The sequence below is a fragment of the Sphaerodactylus townsendi genome, linkage group LG15 (genome assembly GCF_021028975.2).
Source record: "Sphaerodactylus townsendi isolate TG3544 linkage group LG15, MPM_Stown_v2.3, whole genome shotgun sequence".
NCBI lineage: Eukaryota > Metazoa > Chordata > Lepidosauria > Squamata > Sphaerodactylidae > Sphaerodactylus > Sphaerodactylus townsendi.
The window spans coordinates 18,839,825-18,855,842 of record NC_059439.1 but is presented as its reverse complement, the minus strand read 5'-3'; the positions used below and the strand labels follow the sequence as shown (position 1 = coordinate 18,855,842).

Genomic DNA, 16,018 nt, shown 5'->3' with positions numbered 1-16,018 from the left:
ACTCCAGTAACAATCCAGGAACCCAGTACATGCTACAAGAAGTGATCTTGCTTTTAAGGGGGGGAAAACAGCAACAGAAACGGCTTAAACAAGACCCAGAAGGATGGAGCACCTGAAAACCGGCACCTATTTCTCACCAAGCTTGCCTTTGCTGCAGGTATTCTTATACCCATTACTTAGGGCAGTGGTTCTCAACCTGTGGGTTGCAACCCCTTTGGGGGGGTCTAACGACCCTTTCACCGGGGTCGCCTAAGACTCTCTGCATCAGTGTTCTCCATCTGTAAAATGGATAAATGTTAGGGTTGGGGGGTCACCACAACACGAGGAACTGTATTAAAGCGTTGCAGCATTAGGAAGGTTGAGAACCACTGACTTAGGAGCTCATCTCAGTTTGGGACCAGCCACTGTTCTGGCTTACTCCCTTGCAAAAAATTCTTTGGGGAGCACACACACCCTGCATCCTACAAAGGTAACAATCCTAAATACTTAATAGGGATAAAAATGCAACTGAAATGCACACAAGCGTGCTTAGGCTTATGTTAGGCTGATGCCATAAGCATAACAAACCACACTAGAGAAGTAGTATGGACCACATAAGAGGATGAGGCATAGGGTTTTATTGGCATGGCAAGGGGGGCTTAGAGCAAAAGCGGCAAAATATTCCCAGGTCTCCACCATGAAGTCACCACAAAGCAACTGTTGCCACTTCAGCTTCTGGGTTTGCGATCTTTCGTTCCTGCAGCGGTTCCACCTCCATCTTTCCTATAGTCCAGGCTTCAGTCACAAGTTTACAAATCCTGGAGCCGTGAATCCGCAGAAGTACAGCACAAAGTACTGGCTGCGGTATCCAGCTTCCCAAGAGCCGCTTTTTCATATTTCTTGACACATGTGCTTGGGCAATTCTTGCAGAACCCAGAGAAGTCACAGGTAGCTGAACAGTCATGCGAAGCTTTAGGGCCAGAAGCAATTTCTGGCCCTGTCCTTGGACTGATAAAACCAAGAATCCATGCAAGATATGCAAAAGGAAGTTTATTACATTATTTAACACATACTTCTCTGGCCTTTCTGCCCAGTTAGGACCCTCATTCCCAACAACACCAGACTGTGGCTTTGTTTTGTAAAGATCCCCTCCCCTTGGTTCTTCTCGCTTTCATAATTTTGGCTTTTTGAGGCACACCCCTTGCTCAACTTTTTCTCATTGTCCCAGAGCAATGCCTTTGAGGACCTGTTTGTGCTTTTAGCCCTAGCCCAGACTCTCCTCTTCCCGCCTTGTGCCCAAGACTCCTCCTTTACATAGAAAGGGTGGGGAGGGGGATTGTCTTCCCAGCGGTGCTACCTGCTGCCTTCAACATTTTGTAATAAACTGAAATCCTTTTCTAAGAGAGGCCCCACCAAATTCGACCATGGAATGCAACTGAGGACTTCTTTGTGGGTCCGTGCATGCCCCCCACCACCCAACATCAACAAGTTACCTTCCCTTCCCAGAGACGGACACACCACATGGAGGAGAAAACATTAATACCACTTTATTCTGGTTTTAAAGAAAAAAATATTCCAATACACAAGGGATTGGTGGGAGATTACACATTAAGAGGAAATGGACTTGGACAGGAGGAACTGAAACGGACTTACCCTTCTAAACAAAACCAGTTAAATCAGTAATTTTCACTGGCTACTGGAGCCTTGCTGGCTAGAGGAAGCCCGGGAAGCAAAGCCTCACCGGGCTGGACCGCATGGGAAAAGAAAGCGTCTCCATTCATCACTCCATTGGGGGTTCCATCATGTAGCCGTTCTCGGTGGACAAGTAGCCATCAGCTGACTGTACGGATTCTTGGTCCAGGAACATATCCTGGCTGGTTTCCTCCAGAGCCTCTCCCATGCCATTGTCCTGCACTCTCTCTTCCCGTTTCTCCCCAGCCCGCTCACCCCTGTCACGCTTGTGCTCACGATCACGGTCCCTATCTCTGTCCCTGTCCCGCCGACGCTCTCTGTCGCGGTCTCTGTCTCGGTCTTTGTCACGGTGACTGCGCCGCCGATCCCTCTCTCTGTCCCTCTCCCTGTCCCTTTCCCTTTCTCTGCCCTTTTCTTCCCCTTCAGGCTTCACCTCCAGCCCGTCTATGCCCAACTCGCCAAGGGTGGCCTCGTCAGGCTGAGGTTCAGCAACTTCGGGCGGCACCTCTTCCTTCTTCTCTCGGTCCCGTTCCCGGTCCCTCTTCCGGTCCCGAGAACGGCTTCGGCGTTTGCGTTCCCGGTCTTTATCCTTGCTGCGTTCCCGGCTGCGTTTCCGTTCCTCCTTCTCTCGGCTGCGTGTCCGCCGTCGGCGCTCCCGGGATCGGCTGCGACGGCGTTCCCGTTCCTTGTCCCGATCTCGGCTGCGGTCTCGGCGCTCACGCTCGCGCTCACGGTCCCGATCCCTGTACCCCAGATAGAAAAAAAGGGATGTTGATCTTGCCCACCCCGGCTCTGCTGCTATATGGTTTAAGAAGAAACGTAGATGGTATCTATCTACAGACATCTGTTCTACAAATTAGCTTTGCTATCATGACTTCTCTCAGGAAACCATGAAGTCTAGTTCTGTGTAGAGTTAGGAATCTGACACAGCTGCAGAAACCCTCACTTGCAAAGACTCCTGGAATTAAACTCGTTTAAACTTTAGTTTAAGGTTGTAGCAGAACTGTGATGTGAATGCCTCTTATAGAACAGCACAAACCAGTTTAGGACAGACACAACACTTGCAACATGAGCTGCAACAGTTAGGCTTTGATGCACAGAGTGTGGATCTGTAGTAAAGAAAAACAGCAATTTGCCTTAGAATCCAGAGGTTTCAAAGACAGACATAATGACAGGAAGTAGGAGACAGGACAACGTGGACCCTAACCGAGCCCCCCCCACCCCCAACACAAATCATACTTCTTGCCAAGATGACAGTTTAAAACAATTTTTAGACCCTCCAGATAACACACACATTTTAATTCATTCAACTACCAGAGTTTGGATCGCACTGAGCACATTTTGAAAGGGCCAAGGCAGAGGTTCTGCTGTTAACTGAGAAATCTTAAAATGTTATATGCCAGGACAGTTGCTGAGACAGCAGGTTTTCTGTAGATTGTAGCCCAAAGCTGCAGCTGAGGAAAACTTTAAACAAGCAACTCTTAAAGTCATTCTGCTGCTGCCTCCAATGTCAGAGCTGCAACGGCTTCAATGCTAACAAGTACAGAGGCCGAGAGATACAATCGAGAGATAACAACCTTAATCAACCTGCCATAACTGCATTAAAAATACAGCCCAATTTACCGTTCGTCGTATCGGGAGGTGTCGTCCCGGCCTGAATGTCTGATATTGACATCAGCGCCACCCCGCCGAGTGCCACCAAGACCGCCACCTGCAAAAGTGGGGAAAGGAAATATCAGCTCTATCTAGTTGTGTGCTGTCCGTGTGGCTGGCTGCATGAGAAGGAACAGCCTCCTCCAAACAGTTCTGTCTAGAGCAAGTGGTTCTCTTTCTACAACGTAAATACACCAAGCCCCTTTAAGGAAGGGGAGGTACGGCATAATGCTGAGGGCAATAATGTGATAGGAACAAATTATATAAATAGAAATGCAAAGTATTTGTACTAAGTAGAAACCCTGTACATAACTTTTGAAATGACCATATTCAATCTTGGCTTCTTCTGTATATACTTTATATGCATGCATTTCTTACAACTGAGCTCTCCTATGTATAATCATTTGTCTATCAGTATTTTAAACAGAATTGGAAATAACTGATCAGGCATAGCTATGATGCCTTTCCGTACCTGCCTGTTTTACAACTAAGGCTTTTTCCAAAACAGAAATGAATTGTCACTCCACTGATGCTCTAGATCAGGTGTCGCGAACCATTCCGAGTCTGTAGGCACCTTTGGAATTCTGACCTAGTGTGGTGGGTACAGCCAGAAATTGGCAGCTGCAGAGGCGGAATCACCCACACCACTGCTGCCACAGATTATCCTCCATCGCACAGTGAAGAAACTTATGATTTTGCGCATACTTACCAAGCCTGCGTGGACGCCATCCTTTCACCGTCCGGCCTCTCTCCACATCCACCAGAACCCTCCTGCCATCAATTTTTTTCCCGTCGGCGTGCTTGTATGCCGCTGCAACAGATTAGGAGGGGTATCCAGGGACAGAAGGAGGGCAAAGGGGGTTGCCATTATCCATAGGGCATGAAACAAGCCCACCCTCCCCCAAAGACACATACCACACACAGGGGGAGGCGGTTTTTATGGTCCCAGTGCCCCTGAGGTGAGGAATTGCTCCACATCTGCATGGGAGGAGTTGCCTTAACCTCTATGGCACAGGTGTCAAACTCGTGGCCCTCCAGGTTATGAACTACAGTTCCCATAATCCCACCATGATGGGAACTGCAGTCCATAACATCTGGAGGGCCACGAGTTTGACACCTGTGCTCTATGGGAAGCAAATAGACACTGCAAAGCTTGCCTTGATTTAAGCAGGTGGGACAAAACCCACACAACTGCGGAGAGGGGGAACACAGCCAGCACACTTGCCGGACTGCCTGAACACGGCAGTCGCAAGGCCATGCTTTACGGGCCTCAATCCCTAGAGCTGTGGAGCAACCCCCTCACCGCCCTGTAATGCCACCCTCCCCCTGGCCTCTGCTGCAAAAAGAAAGGAAGGTTATTGAGCAATCAAGACACTCACACTACATACGTCACTGGCCCAGAGGGAAAAGGCTGGGTATGGATGAGAGAGCCCTCCACCCCAGCCCAAAGGAGGCCAGGCTCTGCTGTCCCTTCAGTGGCATCCCCAACCAGCCAGTCCCAAGACTGGTCATGCCCAAGACTGGTCAAAAATCAAAAAGGGTGAATAGGGAGATAGAAATTCCCAGCGTTATTACAGGGTTCTGAAAAGTTTGGGAGGGAAAGGGTAGTACGTACAAAAGACTCCAAGAACACTCTGGGAACTGGCTGGCACCCCTCCCCGAACGACCCCAGCCCACTTTAAGCCTTTACCCCACCCTTGCTGCCATCATCCCGTTACAAATGCCTGAGATGGTTTTGGGGAGGGAAGGGGAATGCTCTCAAGCCACTTGCTAAGGGAAGGGGGGTGGGGCGAGCACAGCTAACAAGTAAAAAGGAAATAAAAGTGTTTACCTGGTGAAACTACTTACAAAACCATTGAAACTTTTAACTCCTCAAACTCACTGCATCGGGCTGCTAGCGCTGGGGCCCGAGGCGCAGCTCCCCCCTGCCTGGGCGCCCCCGGCTGGGGCGGTATTTTGGTTTTTTTGCATTTTAGCTGCTGAGCCGACCTTCCCTGCCTTACCTGTCTCAGCAGCTGAGGTCGGACACTTGGATCCCACCCTGCCAACCCCACCCCAGACCTCCCCATCCTAACCCACCCACTAGGACAAGTTCTTCACTAGGAACTAGGTTCCAGTTTATGACTGAAGGGGATCCTTAAAAACCTCATGGTTCTCATGCACCACCGCCCTCCAAGCGTACCAAAGCCAGCTAGATGTGGCAGTTCCTACAAGGAGACGCCATGGTCAACCAAGCAGCACTACTAGTTCTTTAAACCCACAAATTTCAGAACTATTCATTTCCCTTTTAAATCACATCCACCACCAAATTCAGGCAGCCAAACATTACTACCATATACTATTATCAAAATGCCTGAAACAGCTCAAAAATGTGTGATGGAATCTCTCAAGAATGAACATTAAAGTTCATGGCACTGGGAACAGGAAAGGGGCAACCGCAACGTATGCCCAATATTTAAAAAAAATAAAATTCAGGGGAAGTATTTTTTTCTCCCATCTGATACGGTCCACAAAGTCAACCATATGCATACGAGGCAGAAACGTTCTCCTCACAGACAGTAAACAGATGAGCTGAAATTCTCTCTTCAACGTGAGCTCACAAAGCAGAGTGCAGAATTTTTCTTCTTCTCACTCATATAGGTATACACAAGCAGAAAGACAAAACGCTCCATCCCTTCCCAAGGAAAACTTTCTCTCATAGTGGGCGACGATTATTAATTCAGAGCAAAAGCTTAGAAGTGATCCATTTCAAACAAAAGTCTCGAGGAAGGGGAAAAAAAACACACTGGCTATAAGATGTGATGGCTGAAAATGCTTTACTTCATACGCTGAAGTAAAATTACACAGCGATAAAGCTTCAAGTTTTAAAAAAAAAGAAGTCCAGAAAGCAGCTTCTCTGTGAAGGAAGAAGGAAATACTTTCTAGTGGTCTGTTGATCCACTGTCTCTGCCTTGCTTTTTTTTTATCCAAAAGATTTCTCAGCCTTTGTCCAATCACCAACGGCAAAAATGTCATCCTGGGTTATGCAGCCAGCCGTCATACTGAGAAGCAGGCAGCCAGTTTGGATGTCGGGTCATGTGGATGTACCACCTCCTCTTAAAAACACAGCACCTTCAAGTGAATTTCCAGACAAAGAACACACACACTGGACCCAGACTGGCAAGGGGCAGACCCCCCAACTCTTAGGTTCACCATTTTACTGGACAGAGGAGATGAAGCTGAGCCTTTTCCAGTGAAGAGGTCAGTCCGTGGTTGGGAGCGTCCCAGCTGGCTTACCTGAAACCACCCTCACATCTTACCTTCATCTTTGTGAGACTTTACAAAGAAACATAACAGCCCTGAACTAATAGCCCTGAACTAAGAACCCCTCGGAGCTGTCAAGAAGATAAAGGGATGTAGGTAACATCTAATGTGACAGGAAAACTCAGCTGGAACATCCAGGAATATTATGACCGACTCAAAAATGTTACCAACTAAGCTCTTTCCTACTGTCATTTTAAGCTCCTAATTAAAGGTTTTTTAACTGAAATTTACCCTGTAGTTCTTCTCCCGTGTAGGAGAGGCCAGCAACCCTCCCGAAAGACTCCAAAGAGGAGCTTATGCACTCATTTTCTGTAGGCAAACATCACAAAATGAAGAATTCCTGCAATTCTTGCTGTCACCAAACGTAACAGTGTGTAAGGGAAAGGTACAGCCATTGAAGAAAAAGTGAAGTGAGGTATTTAATGGGCATTTTTAAAATCCATGGTTGTATCTCAGATTTGCCACATTTTTATTAGAGGAAGACCTTTCTAGGAATCCAAGTAAATATGCAAGGACACCGGGGGGTGGGGGTCCTCTCTCCTTGTGGCAAGGCTGCTCTATAAAAAATGAATATGTGGCTGGGAGTGTCAATTCTAAACTAAGTTCAATTGATTGAAAAGGGTCCAACTCTGTTTAGGATTTCATTGAAAATCACACTCCACAGATTATCAGAATTCAGTCCAGACTTGGGTTACAGGCTCATGAGGCTGAGAAAAGAGCTCCAAGGCTTACCACGTCAAACTAGCCATGTCTCTCAAGGAACAGAGAATGACAGCTTACCGTTACAGATCCAGAAATACTAAGCTGTCAAATGTCCTGTTGCTGATGTTTGGTAGCAAACAGTTTGGTAACCCTAACCCCCCACCCACACCCCCGTTTGCTAACCATGCAGGCAAGCTCAGCACGTAACATTTCTTTTCCCCGGATTCAGAAGTCAGCAGTGAAGATTTTGTGAACAAAGGGTTTTTTTAAAATTAACTTTCCCACCTGGTCAACAGTGCCCCAAAGCAAAACTGCAGATAATCAATACCCATCAGCCTTTATAGTCCTCCATTTAGCCTTACACTGCTACTTTTGATACTCTAGCCAAAACCTCCTCTTGTACCAGAAAGAAAACTGAATAAAGATCTTCAGACTGACCCAATCTAGATTCCTAGGGAGTTTAAAAAACCCAGTTGCTTAAAGGTCTCTCATAGGGCATCTTCCCACTACCAATACGGGAAGGCGACATGGGAGAATGTTCCAGACAGTCCAGATTCTCGGCAGCCCCCCCACCCCACCCCGTTTGGCATTCCTAGCTACATCCTGCCTCAGAAAAGACTGAAGCCTCCAAAGACTACAAGGCTGGAAAAGCTATGCTAAAGGAACCAGACAGAAAAGCAGATAACAAGAAAGAACAGCAAGGAATGTGTAATATACCTGAACTACCTTCTCTATGCAATGTTCAGGAACCCAGCAACAATAGACAAGTTGCCTGCTTAAAACCCACATCAGGAGTCGAACAATTTGGAACCTCTGATGAGACAGACATCCCAATTGTGTCCCACCTGCAGGTCCACTGTGGCCTTGGCAAGCCACACCTGGGATTGTCAAAGAGATCCATCTACCTATCTTTGTGCCCCGCCCCCTCGGACCTCTCCATTTAGATTGATGACTAAAAGCAGAGCTCAAATATCCTCAGTCTGGCTTGCTATCAATGTGCAAGTCCAAGAGTACAGGCAAAATACATGCTCCCTTCTAAGAAACACACACCCGCCACTCAGGGAATGTGAATAGAGAACGTACTAACTCCCTCAAGTTTCACAAGATGTAACTGCAGCTGCTCTAGGTGAACTGCTTTGCTACCGTTGCAATTGCATACCCCAAGACAAGGAACCTTCCGAGACAGAAACCAAAAGGACAGAAAGTAGTCTGCGTGCAAGTTCTCAGAACCTCAACCAGACCCAAGCAGGCCAACAATGAGAACAGCCTTCCCCCTCCCAACTAAGTTTGTCTGCTAAATTTCCACAGGGGTTTTACTCTGTACATTGGGTACTCCGTTAACACTTGCAAATAACTCCCTGAATTAAACCCCTCCCACACAGCTGCGTGTGCCAAGAATAGCAAAAAAAGAAGAGAGCTGTGTGTGCAGCTTCCCCAATTGCAGGCTTTTTTCCCAAGGAGACAGAAGAAAAAAGGTGGCATAGGTGGTACTTTTTCATCCTGTGCCAAAGATCTGGGTCTTCTGCTTTAAGAGAGAAGGAGCCATACTGCAAAGGCATAGCTCAGGATGTAAGCACCTGAAATCACTTTGGAAACAATGTGAAAGACTTATCCTCTGTAGCACCAGGCACGTCTTGGAGCAAACATCACTTGCTACAGATGAAAAAAGGCCAAATTACAGAGCTACCATAATATTTCTCAAGAAACAGGGGTTTGATTTAAGTCAGGGCCGTCAGTAGCAAGACAGTAAAAAAAACCCCACTCTTCCAAAGAGCTCTAATACAATTGCACAGTAACTCTAGGCCATGTCTGAGTGACTATTTTGGGAGTCTCAAATCAGCACAATCCATTTAACCTGAGGAACACTTTAGTCTTCACAATCAGGATTGCTGAGTGGCTAAAGGCATTGAGCATCAGCACTCGTGAATAGATTATCAGCAGGTGGCCTTGATAGATTTTATTCAGTGTTAATGACAGGAGGTGGAACCAAGAAGAAATATTTTGGTCTAGCCAATCTGAAAGAGTGTTTTGTGGGATGTCCTCAGGCAAGTTCCATTTCGGGGAAGGAGAACTGGTCCTGACCAACTTTTCTCCCACAAGCAAGCCATTTCATTCTTGATAGTGGCCAACCCGGCACCAGAGAGACTACCAAATGGCACATGTGTGGCTTGGAGAGGGAGGATCCACTCAGGATATTTGAGCCCTACTGAGAAGAGCTGGCCTATTCTTCTCTTCCTCCACAATCACAGAGCACAAGGAGCCCATTTCTCCTTCCACCTCCACGCAGTAAGAGAACAGCGCAGAAGCCGGAAGAGAAACAAGCCCCCCTTCTTCCTTCCCTCCACCCCTCCCACTACACCATGTTACCTAACACCTGTCTTTGACTTGGCTTGTGTGAAGAAGTGTGTTGGGTACTGCGGTTTCTTACCAATTATACAAACCCTTATACCAACCATACAATGAGATGTTGTAAAGGGGAAGCATAAGGATCAGCTGCAAGCCAGCAGTGGCAATAGCCATCAGAAAGGTGGCTGCAGTGACAATAAGAACACAGAATTAATACACCCCGCTCACAACACGTCTCTCAACAACAGCATCTTTTTCAAAATAAAACACAGCTACAAGTCAAAGTTACACTTGCTTTAGAAAAACGTCTTCACAGCATTCCTTCTCCCTTTTTAAACAGTTAATAGAAAGGAGATGGGCAACAGTTCAGAGTGCAGGGGCAGCCTTTACATAACTCCACTGGGTCCCCACACTGCAAGCAGTCATGCCAGCCTGCTCTCCAAAATAGATGCTGGCATGACTAGCTGCCCGCCCTCAGCCTATGGGGTTCCTCCTCCCGAAACACAAGGGGGAGCTTGAGGAGTAAAAAGGAGAGCTGTCGAACTGTTGCCTGCTACTTTAGCACATAAGTTAAAAATTGCGGCACCCCAGTTACGTTAATTTGCACTTTTGCAATAAGACAAACCAACCGAAGTAAAACACCCCAAAAGAGGAATAGCCGACCTAGGGTAAACTGGAATTCCCAATTCCAAACCCTACAATGAACTGCAGACTTTGCAGAGAGAAGGGGACAAAACCTCTTCACTCCTACACTCTGTTGTTGACTGGATTTCGAGGGAACCCTTTCCAATCACAACGGGACCAGATTAACGGAACCTGGGTGCTCGCCAAACCAAGCAGGCTCCCCCACTTTGTACTTACCTGTTTTGGGGGGAGGGGAGCCCAAGCCCTTAATAACTCAAGGGCTTAAAAAAATTTAAGGGATTTTTTTTAAAAAAAACACACACACATGCGTTTACAATACAAGTTAACTAACGAGATATAAAGGTATCCCCAAAAAAGATTATACTTACAGTGCATGTCACGCTCATGTTCATATTCTATGAAGGCATAGCCACGGGGCTTGCTGGAACGCTTATTGTACACCATATAAATCTGAAAAGGAATGTATGGAAGCTGAAAGGATTGACTAAACAAGGACGCTTCTCAAAATACACGTCAAAATTGACAAACTTCACTTTCAGTCCCAAAGCAGCGTACTCTTTTACCCATACAACCCTGTTACTTAAAAAGACCACCTACACCCATAGCTTCTCATTCCCCAGTTCATTGACAGAGCTTGCTGAAGTGTATTTGGGCAAGTGTTTTTACAATAAATGTAAAATGATACTGCAGAGAGGCAGAAGATGCTGGAACGCTCGACTCCAAAACCCATTTTACAAGACTTGTAAGAAAGCTTGGAAGTTATCGCTATGGGCCAGCAAGTCATTAATAGCGCTAAATAAAAGTGGAAGAGGGAGCACAGCAAGACGTGTGCGTAAATACCACTTGGAAAAACTGCCTCGCCAGGACAGATCAGCTGGCCCGAAAGATATCTGGCCTTCTCCATCATAACTTGCTTCCTTTCCCCACCCTTTCGGTTTCCTCTTTCTTCCCCTCTTCCATTAAGCCATTCCCCTTAATTCGGGATTGATTCTATGGTGCTATTTACAATATATGGTCACATATTTTACTCTGTTAATTCATTGTTGTTAGCCATCCTGAACCCACGAAAGGGAAGGGGAGTCTAGAAATCACATTTTAAACAAGTAAATAAAACTGTTTTCCAAACAACATCTATATGCAAAACAAAGGTTCTACTATTTACTCATCTTGGGGGGAAATACTACGGACGAGTCCTCAAACTTTTGCGGCCCTTTTAAAAAATCCATCACGAGTTTAACCACAACAAGATGATCCCTGACATTAAAAACACAATCATATGGAGAGGAAACCAAAGCAGAAAGAAAACTCCTTTTAAAGGAACAGACTGTTGATGAAACTAAGCAGGAAACTGAACACTTAACAAAATTCCACCAACCTCCCCATAGGCACAGTAGATATGCTGGCAATCTATGTCAGGCCTTGATAAATCTTCTTTGGCTCCAGGAGCCAACCCCCAAAATTTAGGAGCTAGACTCATTTTTCAGTCTTCAGGGTTTTATAATTTAAAGAACCTATTTTTTTAAAATTGTTGCTACCAAAAAAATCTAATCTTCAGCTCTTCATAATTGTATTACCGCTATGACAAAGGGGTCTCAGTATATAAATAAAGGTAACTTCTACCCAATGTTCCATAATTCCATTACTGTTTTAAAAAGCTCCATTTACTTGCATTTGGGATCCACCAGAAGCAAAGGCTGTTAAGTTAACGATGACAAGACATTTGCACAAATGAATTTTTATGTCACATTACAAAACAAATTCTGATGTGAAATTATTACTTCTGCAGTACTGAGGATCATTAAAAAACACTACAATAAAATCATTACTGGAATTGCTTGATCTACATATAATCAAAATGCTCATTTTCAACAGGAAAATACAACAACTGCGTAGATGCTTTGGCATTTGCACAAACCTGGAACAATATACATTTCCTCACTTACCCTTTTTATAGGGCCATATACTTCAAATTCCCGCCTCAGTTTAGATTCTGTTGTATCATAGTTCTATAAGGGAAATGGCAAGCCCAGTTAACAGAACACATAGGGATCATAGTGACCGCAGACTGAACATGCAAGGACTCCTTGGTCTGCTATCAAAACTGTTTATTTCCATTTGTGTCTCAACATCTCTCAAAAGTGCAGGTGAACAGCAATTTTGTAAAACAATGCATTGGCAAGAGTAAGAAGGAATAGGTTCACTTACAACTCTGGCCACAAATAGTGTCTTGAAGGCATCTCCTTGGGCATTGGGATCATTATGAGGGTCCCCTGGTTGGAACAAGAATAAGGCACTGGATAAGAGCAGAATCGGGGAAAGTATCTTCCCCACCACCATGTTCTGTTACTCATGTAACATGAGGCCTTAGCATCAACCGATGTGATAATCTTCAGCTTGAGGAACATCTTGAAGATGTTAAAGCAGTTAGAGGAAAAATGTTACATGAATGTCACAAAACTCATTCCCCATCACCATGTGGATTTCTCTGCAACTTACACATCTTCAATTCGCTCTCAACTTCTTGCTGCCGGCGTTCAATCTTCTCTCGTCTCTGCAAGAAAAAGCACAGGGAAGTCAGAAAGAGAACTAATTATGGACAGAACAAAGCAACATTTGCCTTTCCAGACTCATTGTGCAGAGAAGCACAAGACCTTACCAACTCTACTGGGTGCATTTATCTCATTCCTTTCTCCTCCACTACTGCCTAGCCCTAGCCCAGGGGTAGGGAACCTTTAACACTCAAAGAGCCATTTGGACCCGGAACCGGAAAAGAAACGCAGACGCCAGAAAATAATTTTGACATTTGCGAAATAAAGATAACACTATATATAGAGGTTTTTTTTTTACCTTTTACTCCGCTCATTCTGAGAAGCGCATGGATGCACCACCCTGCTGCCTGCAGGGCAGAAGAGCCGCATGCGGCTCTCGAGCCGCAGGTTCCCTACCCCTGCCCTAGCCCAAACAAGGACACAAACAAGGCATTCTCACATGCAGGCTAAGAATTCTGGCTCCAACTACTGCCAGAGGACATAAAAAGGTCAATGACAGGTTAAATTTTGTCAGTAACAAACAAGTATTCTTAAAGTGTTACTTTTACTAAAACAATAAGCATGCATTAAATTTACAAACAGATGGATATTTCTTATAATTTTCTTATTATAATTATCTAACTATAATTCTTACAATTAGAACAAAACTATTATTGTGAAAAATTAAAAATTTACTTTCTTTTAAAGAAGGGTAATACATTTACAATTTAAACTGATGATTGTTTGGAAATCTTGCAGTTCTGTCAAGCGGCCAGTAGGCGCTCTGCTCTGCTAATAAGTTTGCTCGCAACTGCTACAGAGCTCAGAAGCAAAGAAACTCATTCCTATGCTTGCTAGAGATACCATAATGAAATCAGACAAGGTAAGCTGCCATCGACAGAGGTGCACTCTGAGCTGCATGAAATACCTGACTGCAATCAAACTGACCAAAGTACTGTTTAAATCCCCATGCAGCTGTATCCTACACATACCTTACGTTCCATCCGTTCTTCCCGCGTCTCTGCGCGAGTAGGTGGGGGAGCATCGCGCGGGTCCTGGAAGAAAAGTTCACTTTAACAGCTGACTCACAAAAAGTAACGAAGATAACATAAAGCAGTTAAGATGGTCAGAAATCACCAGAGCAACAGTTGTTATGTTTCTGTTCATTCTATGCCCCACCAAATCATGCTTGTCTGAGACAGCCAACCTTAGCCTGAAGCACCCACCTCAAACTCTCGAATGTAGGGAGCAATGCCACAATAGGGCTGGTTATGGTGTTTCTCATGGGGTAGTTTCTCTAAAGGAGGCAAGTAGGGAATAGGATCACGGGGGGCAAAGAGTGCCAACAAATTTGGGGGCAGGAACTGCGTCATCTTGGAAAAACCTATAAGGTTAGAGGGAAAAAAAAGAAATGTGATTATACAGGGCAGGGTGATGGAAGAGAGGCTAAACGATTACAGGAGGCAGCGCAGCCAAACTCACAAAGGCTCCTTGTCTCATTTCTGCTTAAGCAGCCCTTCAGACCCAATTTAAAATTATTCTGCCAGTTACCCACACAATGCTGTTTCAGCTGGACTCACTCCATGCAAGATGTCAGCATGCCAAAGATCCATAACTAAGCCTAGCTCATAACCTGTTAAAGTTGCACACACACACAGCAACACTACACAGTATACGTTAATTTAAACCGTTTCATGCTGTGCACATGAAATGTGACATGGCTTCAGTGCCCTTCTCGTCTGCCATCGTCACATGCCAATCACATCTTAGTTCCCCTCCTCATCTTCCCAAACAATGGTTGTCAATCCTGTAATCGGCTAATCTAATATTTCCACCATCACGCTTCCTTACACAAGCTCAGAAAAACTGAATTATTTGGGTAACTGATATGCTGCTTTTCTACCAATCAGCCCACAACATTGTTTACGCCTCCTCCATTTTACCTTCACAACCATTTCACCATCACTACCTGGTATGGCAGGTTAGCCAACGGGACACTAGCTGGCTCAAAACTACCTAGCGAGATTCTACGGCACAGGGACAACGTGCTGGCCCTCGCCACGGAACCCCAGACCCTTCCCGCCCTCGAAATCTGATATTACTACAGCCTTCCCCATGTACAGTTCCAGAGTGTTTTGCTTCTCCGCTGCATCCCTGGCTTCTGCCCTGTTTTTATCCCCTTAAAAACCATTGCCTGGCTCAACCTGCAAGCACTCCACGAGACGCAAATTGTCTATAGTCTATGGATCCTTTTTCGTAAATTGGCATAATAAACCAGACACAAGTTTAGTCATATGCTTCCTTCCTGCTCCCTCCATCCGCCCCCCCCCCCCGTCCTCAAGGGGGCTTCCTCCATTGCTTATCTTTCCAGCTGCTCTAGTCTCACGCCCCCTCCTTTACCCACCTGTCGTCACGGTCGCAGCCCCCTCCCCCTCTTCACCTGGGCCTCCCAGGCCACCACATGCGCCCCCTCCGCCAACCTCAGAGCGCCGAGGCCTCCTCCGACGCAGGCCTCAAGCCCCCACTGCTCACCTGAGCACCCCAAACACCGTCCCTTCTACCTCGCGGTAGACAATCCCCCCTCCCAAAGAAAACCAGTCGTTTCTCGTCCTTATCTCTCCCACCCCCCCTCCCTCAGGCTCCTATGACCGCGCTCCTTTCCTCCCCTCACACGGTCGCCGTCCTTCCTCCGCTCGGCGCCTCCCGCCGCCTCAGGCTGGGCCTACTCCTCGCTCGCTCTGCGCATGCTCACAGCTCCGGCTCTCCCACCACGCCTCGGATCCCTGGGCAAATAGGGAGGCGTGGAGGAAAGGGACGGATCACGGGAGGGAAATGGACGGATTTTGTTATTCTCGCGGGTTCTTCCGCGGTCATTTTTCTTTTCGGTTGAGGTGAATAATGAGGGGGAGGTAATAAGAGAAAATAGTGCCTCGGGAATTGTAAATAAGCGCCTTGGGGCACTACATGGCTCATTCCGCATAGCGTATTTATAACGGGTTGCAAGCGTTATCAATAAACCCGATAAATGGAATGAGCCCTTATTGTATCGTTTTGAGTTTGCAAGTTGCCTCTAAATAAAACAAACAAATAAAACACACCAGCAGGCTGTCAACTTCCTTAGGGTCCCCTGCTGAGTCTGTGAATAAGACAACCGTTTCCATTGGCCCTTG

General features: G+C 46.1%; 1 protein-coding gene across 3 annotated transcripts; it reads right to left on the bottom strand.

Annotated features, from left to right (window-relative positions):
* Positions 1 to 1,510: 1,510 nt before the first annotated feature.
* On the bottom strand, positions 1,511 to 15,660 carry SNRNP70 (small nuclear ribonucleoprotein U1 subunit 70). 3 transcript variants are annotated; one of them, XM_048518393.1, is made up of 10 exons: positions 15,520 to 15,660; positions 14,075 to 14,232; positions 13,841 to 13,903; positions 12,817 to 12,871; positions 12,526 to 12,590; positions 12,264 to 12,326; positions 10,689 to 10,770; positions 4,034 to 4,135; positions 3,295 to 3,382; positions 1,511 to 2,414 (listed from the first exon to the last, which is right to left on the bottom strand). In XM_048518393.1, the coding sequence occupies exons 2-10, from the start codon at positions 14,219 to 14,221 to the stop codon at positions 1,760 to 1,762; spliced, it is 1,320 nt and encodes a 439-aa protein (XP_048374350.1). In that variant the 5' UTR covers positions 14,222 to 14,232; positions 15,520 to 15,660; the 3' UTR covers positions 1,511 to 1,759. The 3 variants fall into 3 exon arrangements, with proteins under 3 accessions (XP_048374350.1, XP_048374349.1, XP_048374351.1); XM_048518392.1 differs by having other exon boundaries at positions 15,515 to 15,646; XM_048518394.1 differs by having other exon boundaries at positions 15,510 to 15,604.
* Positions 15,661 to 16,018: the final 358 nt, after the last annotated feature.

Excerpts from the sequence above, each read along its gene's own strand:
- SNRNP70 (XM_048518393.1), bottom strand. The coding sequence starts at position 14,221 with ATGACGCAGTTCCTGCCCCCAAATTTGTTGGCACTCTTTGCCCCCCGT. Across the intron at positions 12,872-13,840 it reads AAGAACGGATGGAACGTAAG|AGACGAGAGAAGATTGAACG; the intron begins GTATGTGTAGGA and ends TTTTTCTTGCAG. Across the intron at positions 12,591-12,816 it reads TGAGAGCGAATTGAAGATGT|GGGACCCTCATAATGATCCC; the intron begins GTAAGTTGCAGA and ends TGTTCCAACCAG.